Source organism: Trachinotus anak, unplaced genomic scaffold (assembly GCF_046630095.1).
Source record: "Trachinotus anak isolate AG129_WGS33_773 ecotype Australia unplaced genomic scaffold, CSIRO_AGI_Tana_v1 ptg000028l, whole genome shotgun sequence".
Lineage (NCBI taxonomy): Eukaryota > Metazoa > Chordata > Actinopteri > Carangiformes > Carangidae > Trachinotus > Trachinotus anak.
In genome coordinates this window covers 20,283,952-20,303,930 of record NW_027273879.1, presented here as the reverse complement: position 1 = coordinate 20,303,930, position 19,979 = coordinate 20,283,952, and the positions used below count along the sequence as shown (strand labels likewise).

The following is a 19,979-nucleotide window of genomic DNA, read 5'->3' as shown; positions in this document are numbered from 1 at the left end:
ATGATATAGTTGTATAATAAAATTTAAAAAATGTGCCAGGTGTAAAGATAAAATGGTTTTAATAGCAATAGTTATTGTCTTAATATGTAGCTCAATTTCTTTGTTGAAAACACGAAAGTGAGGTTACATTTTTAGCAAATTTACATTTATGAATGTAAAACTTTTCAAATAATACGATATTCGGCCAAAACTTTGTTACATAATAGAATTCATGCTCGGAAAACGAATACTGGATGTTTTTATTTTGAAAACGTGAAACCGGATGCGCCACTAGGTTATCCAGTGATCAGCTGACCGAACTGATCGGTGTGTCGGTGGGACAGCTGCTAAAAACAAGCCAAAAAAAGGGATAATTGGTGTTTCTGTTTCTCACGGAGGGACACTTTCATCACCAGGCCTTCCGTTAGAAGGACATGTTTCAGTAGGACTTGTTCTTCCGGTACGTATCTACAATGTTGAATATTGTGTTTTGGTTCCGTTAGCCGTGTTGCTAACCTCGGAAGTCGCGGCATTGCAGGTGTAGTTGAGCGTTAGCACTTCATAGATCACTGCACAGCGAATCTGTCCTTTAGCGTCCGATAATCATTTAGCTTTTGGTTTAATGGTGCCTAGGACTCTCCTGCGGCGGAATATAATTTTAATGTTTCCCCCGGTTTCCGAAACGCTGCTGCGCTTCCTGTAGATCTGAATTAAACGCCAAGGTTAATAATTTAAACGCACCAAGAAAGCATGAACAGCTGATGTGTTCATGTGAGAGTGTGTGTGCTGTATTATGTTTATTTCTGTAAGATGGTCTCTACGTGACAGTACAGTGATTGGTGACTCACTGATGGCGTTTTTTTTTATTTTTTTTTATCAGACTTCAGCAATGACACGACTAATTTGTTAAGATTTGATCTACAGTCTTAATGATCGTGTGAAGCACAGTACTCTATTTTTTTGTACACATGATATTAGCATGCAATGCGTTTAACATATTTAACATGTCATATGCACTAGCTAAACTACTAGCTAATATTGTTGGATACATACCCTTAGCTAGAAGTAATGCAGTCCAATACAATGGTCCTGAACCCTCATGGATGTATCAGAGAGGTGTTGACTCACTCTATAATCACCTGGAGGCTGTAGTTTGTGATGTTCTTCAACTGTGTCGCATCATACTGTCTGATGCTTTGTTTTATATATTATTTTGCCCACTCCTGTTACACCACTGAGGCTACGCTGAGGACCATTGAGGACAAGGATGCGAATCAGTGAGCAGGTCATGATGAAGTGCTTTGGTTTTTGAGGTATTTCACTGGATCAGGTCACTCCCATCTGGTCCTTTTACCTGTGTTGGTTTGTCAATCGATTTTTCAAGACAATATACATCATAATATATCATCATAATATATATGTATTGGCATTGCAATATTAAATGATAAATACCCACCCCTGCTCCACAGCATGAGCAAGCATATTTGATACATGCATTTATTTCATAATTGCATTTCATTGCGTACCACTGACTACAGCATTAATGCCTGGAATCTGTACTCAGCACCTGTCAGTCCCTTATTGAAGGTACTGGTACCATGATCAGATCCGAAAACATGATATCAGTGCAACTCTGCAAATAATGAGAGGGAAAGATTTGCTCTGATGAATGACCTCAGAAAGTGATCCAGTGATCGAGCGAGTCACAAAGTTTAGTTCCAACAGCTACCACAGGGGGAATGTGATATATCATTATGAAACCACTATGTTGAAAGTGGTTCAGTGCTTTGAGGCATCTGACACAGTCAAAAACTTTAACATGTGCTGGCCACATCCTTGAGATTGCCTTTGTGTGGGTCTGATGATTTTCGTCAGACTCTATTGTTAGCGTGGTGAAGTGAGGCATCAAAACAACCTGCCTCAATACTTTTGCTTTAACACACACTTCAAAAATATGTTAAAGATGAAAGTTTTAAAGTGCACCTGCTGACCAACAGTGTCCAATGCCATGAAGACACATGTTAGAAAGTCCATGTGCCTTTATAAGTCACAGTGGACAGAGTAAACTGATCGTCTCATCTCTCAGCTGCTCACAATCTCATGGCCACAGGATCAAAACTTCCTCCAGTTTGTTTTACATTAGGTCAGCCACGGGACATGCACTTTTTTGTTTGTTGTCTTTCCAAGACTGAGATGAACAGATCAATGCCACACTCATGTCTGTGTGTCGGGTACAGAGCCAGACGTGGTTAGCCTAGCTTAGCATAAAGACTGTCAGCAGGGGGAAACAGCTAGCCTGACTCACCCCTCTTAAGTAGGAATTAGCAGGGTACAGCTTGTTTGTCTGACCACAAACGTACATGTAACAATGACAATTTGTGGTTGTAGGAGGAGCTCTGTGATGGAACTAGTCCTTGACGAACAACAGTTTATCCATCTGCACAACACTGCTATGTATTCACAGCACAGGTTGTCAGATATGGTCGGTGAGCTCAGGCTTTAGTTTTGGTCGCTGCTGAGCAGTTTGTGCTGCTGCTCTTCAGATTTATCATTTTGATCTCTGTCTCCATCTCATTGTGTTTGTTTGGTCTCTCGTTTTAACTCTGTCTCTCTCTCCAGACACATCACCATAATGTCTGGGAACAGCCTGGTTCTACCCATAGTGCTATGGGGCCGCACGGCTCCCACCCACTGCATCAGCAGCCTGCTGGTGATGGATGACTTCAGCACCATTATCACCGGCTGCCATGATGGACAGATCTGCCTCTGGGACATGACACCTGAGCTGGAGGTACTGTTAAGGGTGAAGGTATTGGTTGATGAAAATGGTGGTGATGTTAGAGGGCGGGTGTGTTTGTTATCAACCTGCAGTGTTTTTTTTCTATTATTTATTCTGCTTCTCATCATCTTATTTTAACCTTCACTTGTCTCCTCTCCTCTCCTCTCATCTCCTCTCCTCTTCCTCTTCCTGTCCTCTCCTCTCCTCGCATCTCCTGTCCTCTCCTCTTCCTCTCCTCTCCTCTCCTCTCCTCTCCTCTCCTCTCCTCTCCTCTCCTCTCCTCTCCTCTCCTCTCCCTCTTCCTCTTCCTCTCCTCTCCTCAGATTTGTCCCAGAGCCATGTTGTTTGGACATACAGCCTCCATCACCTGTCTGTCCAAAGCCAGTGCATGTAGTGAAAAGCAGTACATCGTCAGTGCATCAGAGAGTGGGTGGGTACATTTTTATCACACACACACACACCTCTTACTGTGAAATGGCATCAACACAGTTAACTAAATTAATTTCACTATTAATCATTTATTTTTAGTTGTCACTTACAGACCTGTCGGATGTGATGTGTTGTCTCTTATTTTGTCATTGTTGTCATGTTGATGTTTTGTAGTGTCACTTGACAAAACGCCTGAAAGGTTTCATGAATTATCAAAGTTGGAATCATTCACTTAAAGTGACTCATCAGTGTATCAGTGTTTGTAGCACAGGGACAATACACAGAAGGATGCAGCATATTAATGCACTCATATTAAAGTGTTCTCTGTAAGACTCTGTAAGACAACATCTGTTGTTTTTCATCTCTACAAATAAACTGACTTGACCAGTGTGACCATTATCACTGCTGAGGGCAGTAAACAACAGTATTAAAATATTATAGTTTCTTTATTATTCTGGTCATGTGATCATATTGTTTAATTTCACCTTGTTGAATGTCACTTTTGGAAGTCGCTACAACCAAAATTAACAGCAGGTATCAGCGTTTTTTTCTCACATCATATTAAGTACTTTATGGTTCTGACAATGTTGCTTATAATTAAAAACTCCGCCTCTTTCACATGAGCGCGTTCGTAGCTCGACAGGTGAACCCAGGGTTAACTGAACCAGTTGATAACCAGCTTCATTGTGCAGGTTATCAGGACGGACAGTGTTAGTTTAAGTTAAGCCAGATAATGAAAACTTATCCTGGGTATGCTGAACTTGCGTCTTGGTACAAACCTCTGCTTGTTTGTTTAACTACAGAATTCAGGTCTGACTCCAGTTTGCTCATGTTTCAGGGAGATGTGTTTATGGGATGTGAACGATGGACGCTGCATTGAGTTCACCAAGCTGGCCTGTGCTCACACTGGTATACAGGTGAGACCCACGCTCACACCCTGTCAACTCTCAAATAAAAGCTGGGATTTAAATACTCACATAAAGTCTCACAATATCACATAAAGTACAAAGCTAATGAAGGACAGCTTAAGAACACTGAGTGCAGTGCTGTTGGTTCCACAGTATTACAGTAGCTCACATGGTACATTAATTGTAATATAGACTGAACAAAAATATAAATGCAACATTTGTTTTTTTTTTGCACCCTTTTTTCATTAGATGAAGTATAAAATCTAAGACTAATAAATGTCCCCTGTCAAAATAAAACTGCCCATTTTAGAGTAGCCTTTTATTGTGACCAGCCCATTTTTCACATTAAAAGCACACCAGGAAAGGGTTTTTGCCTTTGAAGCTGCTGGAAGATCATTTGATCTTTTGTCGTCTCCTGTTGTCGTCTGTCGTCACCGGTTGGTTTTTGTCTGTCTTCCCTCCGTGTCCTCTGCGGTTCTCCAGTTCTATCAATTCACCGTCAGCACTCAAAGGGAGGGACGTCTGCTTTGTAACGGCCATTACCCAGAAATCCTTGTGGTGGATGCCACCAGCCTGGAGGTCCTGTACTCGCTGGTGTCAAAGATCTCTCCTGACTGGATCAGCTCCATGAGCATCATCCGCTCCCACCGCACACAAGGTGAGAGACGCAGGTGGAGCTGGAGGAGACTTTGCAGATGAAACTGATGGGCTGATGTCTTATAAAGCTCCCGTTTCCTGCTGCTAATTATCATCAGTCAAGAAGTACAAAATAATACCAGCCATTACTCACCAAGCAACATGCTGGCCTTCTGCACTCGGCTCATACTGTTCAGATGGAAAGACCCTCTCTCCCCTGTGTATTCTCATTGGATCAAAGAGGTTATGTAATATCTCAGGCTAGAGAGGACAAGATACTCTTTTCATGGTCTGTTCTGAAGTTCTGTGTAATTTTGCAGCCATTCTTGGCATTTATAGAAAAGCAGAGAATGTCCCATAATATTATATATAGATTATAAATCCCATGATATTTATGTTGGTAGTCGTCAGGAATGACTAACTTTTATTCAGTGGTGTAGGTCTGGTGGATGGACAGGTGGGTAGGGTGGACACTTGGTATCAGATTAGATACAATGTTCTGTTTGTATTTTTGTACACTGTAAATTCTGCAGGTATCTCTGCCTCGGGAGCAGCAGGATCCAGATCCACCACTACTCATCTTTACTATTAACCACTGTTATCTGTCATTATTATTGATAACACCATTACCTACACAGCTGTTCCTGGTCTCTCTCTCTCTCTCTTCTCTCCTCTCTCCTCCCCCCACCCCCTCTTTTTATCTTCTCCTAAACCCAACCGGTCGAGGCAGACGGCTGCCCACCCTGAGCCCGGTTCTGTTGGAGGTTTCTTCCTGTTAAAAGGGAGTTTTTCCTCCCCCCTGTCGCCAAGTGCTTGCTCGTAAGGTCTTGACCTTACCCTGTAAAGTGCCTTGAGATAATGTATATTATGATTTGGCGCTATACAAATAAAATTGAATTGAATTTAGACACTGATCAACCTTTACTCACCACATTTTCTTTGTCATTGAAGGCATTTTGACATGCCGCTGTAGAAAAAGCACATGATGAAACTATTGATGGCTGAATTCCATTTAGCTGGATCCTGTTGTTCATGTTGATTCCTCGTCACACTGACATGACTCACTGGGACACTTGAACAGAACAGAGTGTGATTAGCAACACTTGTGTTTCTGCTGTGGCAAAGAACTACTGGCAGAAATAATGGCCTCTGAAAACATACAATCATTAAATAACTAGAACATATTTCAATCATAGTTTTATTTTGAACAATATGAAATATTTTGACATTTCTACTTCCAGTGATCCCCCCCAGTTTGAATGGAGCTGCAGCCATAAAGACACCAATGCTAATATGATGTTGCACTAACATGTTAAAAGTTAGCACGTATGTTCTGCCGTCATGTTAAGTGTTGATGGCCGTTGGATTCCTCATGTGATACTGACTGATCTGCCGTCTCTCTGTAGAGGACACAGTGGTGGCCGTGTCGGTGACGGGGATTTTGAAGGTCTGGATCATCACAGCTGAGGTCAGCAGGATGCAGGTACACCGCCGTTTGCTGGTTTCAAATCAAACGTCAAGTCTTGTGTCAGATGTGCACTGATTGAAAAATGGGTTAAAGTGAACAAAGGTCTTTACAGTGTTGCTTATGAGTATTGTGAAAAAGTTTTGTGTTAGTTTAGATTTACACAAATGCAAATACACCTGAAATCCAACCCCACATACTCCCACCCCTACCCCCACCCCCAGCCCAGGTTATATTAGTGCTGGATTTTTCATTAGTTTTTACTTTTATTTTGTTTAGACTATTTCTTTTCAATTTCATTTTAGTTTTAATTAGTTTTTAAAGCTGGTTTGTTTGTTTAGTTTAGTTTCTATTTTTTGAAAATGATTACTTTTAGTTTATATTTTATTAGTTTCAGTGTTAGCTTTAGTTTTTTTTAATTTGTCTGAGATTGTCAGATTCAAAAAGGTCAGAAAAAGTATTTTGTAGTAAAAACTCAACATCAAACCATTTTAATATGTTTTAACTGAGGACAGATGAACAACCATCCACAAAAGAAGACTAGAAAAGATGTTTGTTAGTCAGTGTGTTTATGTCATTAAGCAAAAAAATTCAACACAACAACAGCAAAAAATGTAGATCTGGACACAAACAAGAAAACAGTCGACACAAGATGCAGCCTGAAGTGTAAAATGTGTGTGATTGTGTTTCTGAGGTGAGAACCAGGTCGAGTCAGTCTGAGAAAAAAACACTTGAAAAAACCCATCAGACTCACATCAAGCACTTGACATCATTAACACAGTGAATGGTTAGACACTTAAAATGTACTGGTCGGACACTGAGAGCCAATCAGCTGTGAGATTCTGCTTCATCTCCACTAAAACACCAGGCTGATGTATGAAATAAACTGACTAAGATGAAAACTAAAAACATTTTCTCTATAATATTCGTTTATTTTAGTTTTGTTAACATACAATACAGTTTCAGTTAGTTAATGTTTTTTTCTATGAAGCTTTCATTTCAGTTAATGAAAATATTTTTTGTTGTAGTTATTGATATTAACCTTGCCCCCAAACCCCCACAAAAAGACCACTTAACAAATATCACCGGATCATTACTATGTTTTTTTTCCTGTCTCAATTATTAATCAGCTCAGGCTCTAATTTATAAGTTGTGTGTTTGTTCAGGACCTGGACCCAGTGTTTGAGGAAGAGTCCAAACCCATCTACTGTCAGGGCTGTCAGAGTATTTCCTTCTGCACCTTCACTCAGAGCAGCCTGCTGGTGGTCTGCTCCAAGTACTGGAGGGTAAGGGCCTACAGGACCACTACACACCTGAGTATTCAGCCATGGACTGAGATGATAGCCTTTATTAATAAATACTGTGTGTGTATCTCTCTTCCTTGTGTGTGTATGTGTCAGGTGTTTGATGCAGGTGACTACTCGTTGCTTTGCTCAGTGCCCAGTGACAACGACCAGGCCTGGACTGGAGGAGAGTTCATTGCTGCAGACAAAGTCATCATCTGGACGGAAGATGGCTGCAGTTACATCTACAAGCTGCCTGCCAGGTAAACGTCACATCACTGCCCGCCAGGCAAGCCTCATGTCACTGCTCGCTAACTTCTGATGGTATAAACACATCCACAGAAGAGGAGAAAAGACTCACAGTGATGCTCAGCTAAAGTGATGTGAGCTGTACAGGCAGAGATTGTAGACATCTGTTGATTTATCTGATCATGTCCTAAGCTTAGACTTATTTTGTGTGTGTGTATGTGTGTGTGTGTGTTTTCCCCAGTTGTCTGCCTGCTAGTGAACATTTCCGCAGTGACGTTGGGAAAACCAAAGAAGGCTCGATCCCTCCTCTGGTCTACAGCATCGCTAACCGCTCAGACAAACAGGTCAGTCCTCCGTCCTTCACTCTGTCCATCTGAAACATCAGACACAGCTGAGTCCTTAGTTGTAGCTGTTGTAGAAGTTTCTCGTTAAGGATATTTTGGTCTTTCACATACTTAGTTTGGACTTAACCTCACCTGATTCCACCAAATGTTACCACCAATAATAGACGCATGCAGTTGCTGATGATTTAGCTATTAGGTACCTGTTTACAGAGATACATCGATACCTGAGGCTAAACAATATCAACATGCAGTAGCTGCTATCTTGAATTTATAGGCAGACATAAAACACACAAACACAAAAACTAGCATGGTTCTTCAAACAGTCAGCTGTAATACTGCTAGAACGTTTTGTGTGTGACTCGCACTGTCAAAATTTGTTTTACATACATACGCAAAGGACTGTAATTAGTTGGTTCATAGCACCAGACTGAAAATGAATCATATTCCCAGGGCTCACTTCAGGCACATGGATTACACATTCTTTGAATATCAGCTCTTAGTTAAATATAAACATAAAATCTACAAACTCTTAACTAAAATGAATCAGTGGGTTTTAATGTTGAATCAGATGGTGAAGGGTTGTGTTTAATCCATGTGTGTGCGAACCTGACCCCTGGAGTTTTGTTTGTATTTATGATTTCATTTTGGACCTTCAGTATGTTGTTATGTGCGTATTTATAATTTATTGTCTCCTAGATATTAATTTGTCATCTGTGCCTTTTGTTATTTTTGTTGTTCCTTTAATTGTTCTGTCTTCTGATGCTACCGTGCCCCCTCCCCCACCCCTTCCTCTGACCTCCTCGCTCCTCTCAAAAGGAAGGAGATGGAGGTGAGGATGAGGTGGTTGTGGAGGTGATGTGCCTCCCTGCCAGCGGTTGCGACTTGGAGCTCTACACCCCAGAGCCGCTATACCACCACCAGCCTCTAGAGGCGCCAGTAAGCCCCAGAAAATGCACTTAGAAAAGCAAAGACGGGAAGAAGAAGAAGGTTGTTACCTTCTTGGCTGAGCTGCAAAAGCTAAAATGGACATAAAACTAATAAACCATTTTAGTTGCATTTAGTTCAGATATGCTGTTTTAAAAACAATCAAAATTAAAGCAAAGCATTATACAGTTTGAAAAGGACCATACCACTGGTTTAGCATGTTTTAAACCATTCACTACAAATTGTTCTTTCTTCATCGTGTTGTTGAATATCCAGCATTATCTCCTGCCCAGAAGATGACCAATAACCAAACATGGACGTCACATAAAAGATAATGTGAATATGGTTGGCTGGTGTTTTTGTATTAAAAAGACCAAATCACACTAGGATTTAAAATGGTCAAATTTCATGCTGATCAGTTAGTTCCAATGGACTTGCTGCAATCAGTGAATTCACTAATATTATTGGTAGAAATTAGTGCATTTTCTTGTGTTGAATTCAGCTTCGGTGAACTTTGACACCCAAATTTGGAACATAGCAGGCGTCAAAATAGAGGAAACAACATGGCTTATTAGCTGTGTGGTACCATCCACTCTTCTTTTGGTGTATAAACTGCGTGTAAACCTGAATAAACTGTTTGAACTTAAGCCCCTTTTCTACTGGTCTAAAACCCACTAAAAGCTGCTAATGTTGGGCTTTTGTCAGCAATGGACAAGTTTAAAATTGGCATTCACACCCCAGTCAAATGACTCTGCAGTGGAGCTGAGTATTTATGGCTCTGGCTCCAATCAGCAATGATGTAAACAAAACACCCAGGTGAACACGCTAATTTTCACCTCTTCTCCGTGCTGTAACATCTCTCAGAGATCAAACACTGTAAACACACTTGCGACCTGCCCAGCACGGTGATGTTAAACCAGAAATGCTGCGGCTACACTGCACTCAGGGATGAAAGAGTGAGTTGCAGCCCTGAAATAAGTTTCAAAAACATGCAATCACAGATCGGAACGTCTCACATGGAGGCTTCGACACTGACAGGAGCATCAACTCGGGGATGAGACACTACGGATCCATTTTAGGAGTCTGTACAGCAGCTAGCAGCTCACTCTTTCTCCTCTGCGTTTGCATCTGTGTACTCTTGAACTGCATGTGATGACATTGCTCCCTGCAGTTGTGTGTGTCCTTTTCAGCAAACATAGCTGGCAGTGTAAAAGGAGTTTTAGTGGATTTACCCACATTCAAAAAAACCTGCTTATACCTGGTGTACAAAGGGTATTAAAGTGTCCTATGGATTATCTCTCTGCAGCAAGTTTAAAGCTGCTTTTTGGTTGAAATTGACTGAAACCAGTGATTGCCTGAAAGGAACACTGATGGATGGTTTTGAAAATGATCAGCAGGAACAGCCTGAATTCCAAATGTGTGCAGAAACAGTGGTATGGTGCAGTTGGCATCAGTCAACATGAGGAGAAATGTTAAGATCAGGCTGAGGCGTTAAATTCATCTTTAAGATGAAAACACTGAAGATTTTAACTAGTTTTGAGTCGTTGCTGGGGGAAAGTTTCCAGCCAACTTTTCAGGAGAAAGTTTTTCTTAATTGTGACTTTGCAGCTCAGCCAGAAAGTGACTACTGGACGAGAGGAGCAAACTGTGAGAACGGTAGCCAAAACACTGACATCCACTCTGCGGTTCACACTCACCCTGCACTGTGGCAATAAACAGGGACACAGAGGCATTTTCATGTTGTGTATCGTTATTCTCTCTAAAGCACCATACTAACTAATGTGGTGCATTTCAGAAAACAAAGCAGATAAATTCTGAATGACATAGCACCAGATTTAAGGCACATTCAGTTTATTAACCAACATCTGTAGGGCTTACATTCGAACATATTGTTCAGCTATCATGTGTTCAATCCCTGTTACCTGTAAATGAGAGAGGCTTAAAGGAAATTTGACCTCCTGCTATTTATTGTTATACATTTCTAAACAATGTAGAGACAAAAAATCTTAATATTTAGTCATTTAGTCATTTAGCAGACGCTTTTATCCAAAGCGACTTACAGAAAGGGGAAAAACGTTCTCATGAACTTGGGAGGCAGGAAAGTTTAATATGCATAATAGTGACATTTTAAAGCGTGACAGGCATTTACTGTTCAGAGAAGAACCATTTAGTAAAGAACAGAAAATGTTTACTATTAATACTCATAATAAAAATAAGAAATATGTAATTATATTATTGTGTTTAATGGTTCAGGAGTTTTCATATAACATATTAATATATTATTGAATTTTTTGTTTCTGTTATAAGCTGAGGTACAAAATACAGTAAGCAAAGGAGCGAAATGAGGTTTGGACTCTGCAGCAGGGTAGACTGAGTAAAACTGCAAAAAAAAATAATTTTTTTTTTTCAATATTATAAAAAATATTGCATATGACAGGAAATATCATGATATTATTGAACTTCATAACTTGACTTAGCATGCATAAAATGTATTCTGAAAACACTGGGCCATAGGACTTTTGTGGAACACCATAATTAGCAGAAAACATTAAATGTGTGAAAGCATGAGAGGATTAGAAGTGTATATCTTCAGGTGTTTGTGAGCCTTCAGAGTCATTTTCAAAGTGTTGGCGTAGGAGTGTGAGCCGCTGAGTCGATGACATCGAAGGTGAACTGCCAGTTTTGTTTGCTCCGCTCTTTGTTTTCCTTCCTGCCTGCCTGACAGACTGAACTCATTCTGGTTCACCTGGTTTCATGCTCTCCTCCCACTAAAACAAATGTTCCTCCTCCAAAAGCACCATCACCCTCCTCATCTGTCTTCATACTGATGAAGATGCATGCAAAGTCCCCAAGCTGCTTTTTAACCGAAACAATGACCTGCTGAGTCCCTGAGATGATGACAAACCAGGAGTGACAGGAGCACTGTGATTGGTTTGCTGATCTTCACCAGGCACCTGTTGCTTGGGATTAAAAACCTCAAAACAAAACTAGTTTACGATGCACACTAGATATTTTTGGGGACATGAAAGTGTTGAGCTTTATCTGTGTGACAAGATTCAGATAAGGAAAAGTCACCAGCAGTTTCATTCATTTCTTATGCAAATCTGAAGCTCAGTATATTTACATATTTGATTTATGTTTAAATACAGTATCTGATACAGGTAGGACCAGAGGTAGTGGTGTTTGTGTGTGTGTGTGTGGCCAACAGACCTGAATGCAGTTTCTTGTGTTTGTTACATCCTTGTTTGGACACCAGGTGGGTGGGGCTTTCCTGTGTGCTCACTTTTATGATGTGACATCCCCACGCATTGTTGATTCACCTTAACTGCAAAGAGTATCAGGCCTTTATTTGACAGAGAAAGTTCTTTATCGCTGATTTTATCTCATTTATAAATAAATTCTCTCATATTTTAGTAAGAAGCCCTCCTGGTTTCTGATCTGCTTGTTTTAATTTGCAGATTTGCTGAATTTAGGGTAATATATATTTCCATAGAATAATTCCATGAAGGGAACAACATTCATGTCATACTGACCTTCTCTGGAATATCGCTTGAAGTCAGTAAATAATTCTTGTTGCTTCTAACTGGCAGTTCTTCAGTTGCTCGTAACTTTCTGCACAGATGCATCTCCTTCCAGTGGCTTGAAGCTGTGGTTCTCAAACTTTTTCACATCAAGGAGCCTTAAACTGACACAGATAAGATCATGGACCCCTGTTTGATAAGCTTTTTTCCCAGGGTCCTCCATCTGATAAGACTTTTACTTTTAGATGTGTTACTACAGAAAGTGTTTAAAATCTATGACCAAAATAGTCATACATTCTGTCATTGTGTCACTTATGGATGGAAGACCCCCAGGAACCCCCTCAAGGACCCCTGGGGGTCCCCAGACCCCACTTTGAGACCCACTGGCTTATAGGAACAGAATCTCTCAAACATAAGCAGAAGTTTCAGTAACTAAATCCTGATCAAAGAAACAACATAACACACTCACTCCTGATGTCTTTTTTTTTTAAAAGACATCAGGAGTGAGTGTGTTATGTTACAACTGGCCTTTTTGTCCATCAGTTATTTGAATACCAGCTGTTAGTCGAGACTTTACAGGATGGCTTACACAACTTGTTCGCATATTGTGCAACTGACTGTGAAATGAGGACAATGTAGCAACAACTGTTTGTTTAAAACACCACAAATGTTACACTATTTTTATATCCAGATGAATCAGTGAAAACCCCGCCAACCTGCTGCCCAGAGCCAGTCAAAAGAAACACAAAAAACCTAACAGGTCACCAAGTGTTGATATTCTCTCTCTGCCTCTCTCCTGCTGTCTGCTCTAAACATAACACTCACTGATGTATTAACATCTTGTATCAAGATGTGTTTTGGTTTGTGTGTGTTGGTTTATGAGTGATTGTGTGTTTAAAGACAACATTTGGTGGCACTTTGCGTAGATTATCCACGGCGTTCAAATGAGCCAAACTAACTGATCGTGGTGCACACCGCACCCCTCGGCCAATCCCCACGTCTGTACCTCTTTAAATGTTGTAGTTGCTGTGGTGATGGCAGCCCATCCTTCTTACACACGCAGAGGTTCACTAGCTCTCATATTTATCATTATTACTATGTTGGATTAGCAGGAAAAACACTCCACCTGCCGGCAGAAAGACAGTCCACGGCATTTTTAAGGAACCTGGCTCATTGGTTGTGGAATCTTTCATCACAATAAGGCTTCAAACCAGGATATTTGTCTACATCCTTTTGACCGTAGCCACATGTGTCATGAACTGGGCAAACGAGCAGTCAGATCAGGAGTCCCTGCAACAGCATGATTTTGTCCACTGCAGCTAACTTCCTGTCCCTGCTGAGATCCAGCTTCAATCTGTTTATTCTAAATCCGCAAAAAATCTAAGAGGAAATCCACCCAGAAACAGAACTTCAGAGTTGATCAATTGGCATTAAAGTTATGAAATGTAACTTTTCTACATTAAAATGTCTAAATAGGACAAGACCTATGTTATATATGTAGTTGAGTTGTTGTTCTTACATTATCCCAAATGTTTCCATCAATTCTCAAGCCAGAGAAATCTGTGATTTTAACGCTCCGTTTCATTGGTCACCTGTCAATGACGTCATATCCTCGATGCTCATGTGTCAGTGTTGTGTTTGTCTGCCAGAAACTCAAACTTGACTTTTATCAATTTTTAAGGATTTTAGTCATCGGCCGTCTGGATCTGAAGTTATAAGAGAAAAAAGCCAAAGTTCAGACAGAGATGTCTGTGTCGCTGAAGAGCATTGGTGATTTTTAAAGTGAAACTGCTTTATACGGTATTTCTACTGTTGTTTATTGCCTGGTCCCTTTGTTGTGGAGAGGAGGGGACCTCTGTGGATAATTCAGCTTCTGGTAAGAACCTCCTGAATGACACTGAAAGACTGGGGAGAAGCTCGTGGCAATGGTGGTGAAGACAACAACTCCCATGATCCCACTATTTTATGACGTCACTCAACACGTCTTTCGTTCACTGTTTTTGCTTTGATATAGAAACTCCTAGAGGCAGAAGTTACACACTGTGTGTTTCAGTGCTGAAGCTTTCGTCCTAGAATCAAATGTTTTACTGTGGGACTAGATTTGGTCAAACACACACGTTAGTGGTCCTCCACTGCAGAAACCTGACAACCTGTAACCTCGGGCCTCCTGCACCCTGAACTTTTAACTTTTGCTCTTCTGTTTCATAAACTCTAATCAAATGCTCTATCAATATTAAAACTTGAGCAGTTTGAGAAACTCAACCTGTAACAATGATTACATCATGTTTTATTAAGCTCCTGCAGTGAAGAAGGAACTTACTAATGAAACAAAATGTGTCATTTGGCCGGGTGTGGCCAAGCTCTTGTAAACAACAGAAGTTGTCCTGTTAATTGTAAGAGGAGAGCTAGTGTTTGTTTACCTCTGCTTTGAGAGGGGTAATGGCCCTCAGATGTTTGCTCAGCTCGATCGTGGATGTTACATATTTTTCTTCTCTGGTGCACATCACTGCTGTGGCCATAATCATAGCAAGGAGCTACATTCTCACGTGTCAAAGTCCTTTCATAGACGTTAGCAAGTCTAAACATGAATAAAACTCCACAATACTTCTTCACAGGCATTGAAGGCATTGAATGACTTTTTAGTTGTTTTGATCATTTTTGGCTGGAACCACAATGACACAGTCAAATGCTGCGTGACTGAGTGACAAGGTTACACCACTGATAGGCCGAGGCTGCGGTCGAAAAGTCTTTATTGCTCAGGAAGGTTCCTAACTAACTGAAGTGACCCAGAAATATCTACGTGGGAGCCATGATAAGAGCTGGTCTGTAAATAATAAGGAAATGAGCTTCAGTGCTTCCTATCTTATCTCCTTTTTCTGAGCTCCAAATCCATAAATATAGATTTGATTCTCTTTCAAACCCAGTTAGGAGTCATCATCTTTATCATCGTCATAACAATCCATAGATAAATGTTGTTTTAAAACTAAAAGAAAAAACAATTTTCTCTATAGTCTACTTATGTCTGAGTATAATTCGTTCGGGCCCCTACCTGCTTATTTTTATTGAATTCATATTTTAATGGATCAACTCAATGGTTCACACTGTTTGTTTTGCGTTTGTTGTTAGGAAAGAACTATTTATCGTCCTTGTGTTATAAATAAAGTTGGTTTAAAGAAAATCCCAATGTAGGTTCAGTTGGATTCTCTCCCCCTGCACAGTTGTCTTTCCGGATGAATTCTTCTTCATGACGTTTTCCATGGAGGTGAAGGACAAGTGTTTAGAGCAGGAGGTTATTTTGACTTGTCGACCCGAGTGTTGGAGTTTCCCCGTTTGTCGTCGCTCTTTCAAAACGATTTGGCTCGAACTCTCTCTGTGATCATTTTACAAGTACATACGGTATAACTGCTGGTTAACATGTCCTGATGTGCCGTGTTTTCAGTCACCATTTCAAACTTGTTCTGTTGTCATGACAACAGAAGCAGATACACACGTGAATGAGAGCAGCTTTGAATTCAGCTGTATTAAGATAAAAGAGTGCAGAATATGTGAGCACAGCAACAGATAAAGGCTGAAACCAGCTGATACTGGGCAGAATGCAAATAACCTCCACTGTGGTCCAGCCATAAACTAGGTTCTGACCTGGTCTTGTTTTACTTGGTTTTCCAACCAACCTTTAACAACTGAGCTAAATCTAGAGTTTGGAATAGCACAAGTTAGTTCTGTTTAGGGGTGGATTGTCCCTTTTGTGGTAAAAAAAGCTATGCTGCCCTCCTCCCATCTCCTCCATTGTTCCTCAGTGACCTCTGACCTGATCACGTTACCTGTCAAAATGTTAAAATGGAAATTATATGTTATAAATCCAGCTGTAGGTGTTTTCTCCAGGGGAGGTCAGTTTTATCAAGATGTCCAGAACCAATGAGCAGGTCAGACTTCTGATTGGTCTCTGGGCTGTCTAATGACGAAATAAAAATCAGCCCAAGTTTCTGTGATTCTTGACAAAACTGACCTTGTCTTTCACCTGGTCCTACTTTTACACCGAAGCCCTGGTGAGTTTCCTACATCATGTTTGAACCCGTCAGGCTTTCATGTATCCAGAGTGATAGATTTGACACAGCTGTCCATGTCTATGGCTCTTGATTTTGTCCATGATTTCCTTCAGTGGACATTTCACCTCACAGCGCTGCCGAACCCAGCAAAGGGAAACTCACCTGGTGATGAACCGAGGTAGCCGGTGTAGAAGACACCTGAGCCAGTCGTCCTGGAGACACTAGAGGGACAAATATGGTGAAAGTCATGTGACTCCAGATGTCACGTTAGAAAGCTGAGGAATTACAATTTATTAAATATTTGGCCACAAATAGTACAGTGGCCTGAGAGCTCGAGACACTACAACTTCAGAAACACATGCAACCAAATACACAAATGCACTTCAAAGACTTACAACACAAGTATTTGCATCACAAAATGAATATATGTGTTTTCTTAAGCTGCAGTGGGTTGAGCTCTCAGGGCCACTGTAGTAGGTGGTTATATTAAGGTTTTATTTTGTATGAGCAACTGGGAGGACACTGGTGATTTGGCCCATGACTCTCATCTTATCTGGACCCGTAGTTTTAACCCCACCTTGGCGGAGCACAGTTAAGGTGGACTTCTGCAGTGGCTACATTTGGTTTTATTTCATCTTTACACCTCATGGCAGCGTGCTGCTGTTTCTTTAAGCCCGTCTGACAGAAAGCCGCAGTACAAACAGTTCGCCTGAATCGGTCAGCATTTGCTCAAATGGCCAAATGATTTTTTATATGTTCACCCTGCAGAGGAGTCAGAGGTCCAGGTGAATCAGACGTGTTTGTTCCCGTTTCCCAGCATTTTGCTGTATGATGTTGGTAGTTGTATGAAGACAACCAAACATGTCTGCTTCACATGGCCCTCAGACCTAGAAAAAAACGAAACTATTTATTTAGTCTTTTGGGGAAAAACACTCTAATCCCTGAAGAGACAGAGTTGGTCTGATGGATTTTGGGCATCAGGTGTTCAGTTGTTGATAATTTTTTTTCTTTTTGCCGCCATCCTCCAGCTCCTTATCTGTCCTCCTGTGACTCACTTCTTCTTCGGCCGGCGTGAGCCTTTCCACAAGCTGCTGATCCAGGGAGACTCAGCGGGCAGGCTGTCCCTGTGGAGCATCCCGGACACCTCGCCTCTGCAGCCGCTGTCGACTGCTGCTGGTGAGGACGCCTTGACTCATGTGGCGCGATCATTTCTCAAGAAGACTCGTCAGGCTGTTGGTTGCATTATTATATTAAAAAAAAAAACACAGATGAAAACAAGCAAACTGCTTGTCCTCTGTATATACTCTTAATAATCCTGAAAAATTAAGGGGTTAAAAAGACAAAGTAACGAATCCATTGACCTAAAAAAAAAATATACAATAAAAAAAAGTAAACTACAGGTAATAACATACGCCTTCAACATGTTTAGCAATGAGTTGACATCTGTCTCTTTCAGATGAGCTTTTGTTGGGTGTTGTATGAAGTTGGTAGAGAAATAAATTCCTAGAGTCAATGGTGTTGAAACACAAGGCTGAGTGACATCTAGTGCTAATGATGATGAAGATGACAGCTACAGTCAATATCATTTATATTCTGTGTTTTCTACAGGCTCATATATGAGGTAGTATGAATTTAATGTTGTAAAAATGTCAGGAAGAGGAACAGTGGCCTCCAGTGTCAACAGCACTTTCTTTTACATTTTATTCATAGTAATACATCAAGTTTTTATTGATCAAACCAAAAACAAAGAATTGATGACAAAAAATGTTAAGTGATAACATTATGAGTGATAATATATTAAAAATCGGTTTCTTTTATTTAAATATTTTTAAACCTTTTTCTCTCAGAACCTGTAAACTGAGAGGTGACAAGCCACCCAGATATTCATGTATCTCACATTGTGATCCATTTAATTAGAAACAAGGGCCTGAACAACAGTGACGCTCATTAATATATGGCATTTTCTCTAGTGTCTCTGCTCTTTTTCTCTGCCTTAAGTTAATGTTTATATAATATTTCTCTCTCTTTTGGCACAAGGTGGCTTATCATAGTTATGCAGACAAGACGCAGATTTATTTAGCTCTTTCTCCAAATGATTTCAGTCCCGTTGACTCTTTCTGTCTGTGCCTTGAAAAAGTGAATGGCTGGATGCAACAAAACGTCCCTTGATTAGATAAAGACAAGACTGAGGTAGTTTTATTTGGGTCGGAGAAGGAACTTAGTACCTACCTGGAGTCCAGGGCTCTTAAAAACCTCAGTGTAATCATGGATGGGGATCTTAGTTTCAGTGACCACATCAAAGCTACAACTAAATCTGTGTTTTGGCATCTTAAAAACATAGGTAGGGTCAGAAACTTTGCGTCTAACCAAAACTTATGTATTCATGCCTTTATACTCTCCTTACTGGTTGACCAAATAAGACCATTAGACAGCTACAGCTTATTCAGATGCTGCTGCTGTGGTTCTGACTAAAACTAAGAAAAGAGAACAAAGTACTCCAGCCAGCTCCCAATGGAGATCAAATCTGCCCAAACTGTAACTGATTTTAAAGAGAAGCCGAAAGCTGCCTTCATTTAATCTTTTAATCTTACACTTTAATTACATATTATTGGTTTTAGAATCTGTGTTTTTGTTCTGCTCTTATACTGTTTTGTTATTATGCTTTGCCTTTGACTCTATCTCTCTCTCTCTGCAGAGCTGCAGGTGTCGTCCACCATCAGTCTCCAAGAGGCGTTTGATAAGTTGACCCCTGTGTCCGCTGGGATCATCGACCAGCTCAGTGTCCTGCCTGGCAAAGAAGAACCCATCAAGGTTTGAACCCAGACAATGTAACACTTGTTTTTAGTTCTTGACCAAAATGAGATGTTTAAAGAAGGTACTCATACATTTATAATTTCACAGATTCAAAACTGGAAAACGGCAAATCAAGTAAAACAAAAACATCAGTTCACATCTCGTTATAATTGCAGCCCGCTCAAATGTATCTAATTGGATAATAAGGTTCCCTTACAGTTTGGTTGTTGTGTCTTGTTTCATTCCTCAGGTGACAGCCAGCGTATACATCCCCTCTCAGGGTCGACTGGTGTGTGGGAGAGAAGACGGCAGCATCATCCTGGTTCCTGCCACTCAGACCGCCATCGTTCAGCTACTGCAGGGAGAGCACATGCTCCGCAGAGGTGAGGGAGGGACCCAGGGAGGGGAGGAACATCTGGGGACGAGGGAATAGAAGCTTAATCATCATGATGACATTTACTGGGCTGTAAAAAACTAGGCTCGTTAACAGTAACCATCTCATTTGTACTTTGAAAACTAGAGCCGCCCCCTTAACGTTGAAGATTTGAGGCAGTAGTTGAGGACAGTTGAGCCTCCTGTGTGTCAGTAAAAGCGTTTTTGTTTGAGATGAATGGTATGAGAGG

The 19,979-nt window shown here is 40.7% G+C and overlaps 1 protein-coding gene across 4 annotated transcripts in view; it reads left to right on the top strand.

Moving 5' to 3' along the window:
* Positions 1-270: 270 nt before the first annotated feature.
* Positions 271-19,979, top strand: part of LOC139611920 (WD repeat-containing protein 7) — a 122,388-nt gene continuing 102,679 nt past the window's right edge. For 2 of the 4 annotated variants that reach the window (XM_071466955.1, XM_071466952.1), the window contains exons 1-12: positions 271-439; positions 2,599-2,770; positions 3,082-3,188; positions 4,026-4,104; positions 4,579-4,753; positions 6,138-6,214; positions 7,363-7,482; positions 7,597-7,742; positions 7,970-8,072; positions 17,592-17,739; positions 19,259-19,374; positions 19,607-19,739. In XM_071466955.1, coding sequence (XP_071323056.1) covers positions 2,612-2,770; positions 3,082-3,188; positions 4,026-4,104; positions 4,579-4,753; positions 6,138-6,214; positions 7,363-7,482; positions 7,597-7,742; positions 7,970-8,072; positions 17,592-17,739; positions 19,259-19,374; positions 19,607-19,739 — 1,363 coding nt within the window. In that variant the 5' untranslated portion in view covers positions 271-439; positions 2,599-2,611. Of the gene's footprint in view, positions 440-1,218; positions 1,293-2,598; positions 2,771-3,081; positions 3,189-4,025; positions 4,105-4,578; positions 4,754-6,137; positions 6,215-7,362; positions 7,483-7,596; positions 7,743-7,969; positions 8,073-17,591; positions 17,740-19,258; positions 19,375-19,606; positions 19,740-19,979 lie in introns of all 4 variants that reach the window. The other 2 variants (XM_071466953.1, XM_071466954.1) reach the window with 2 other exon arrangements.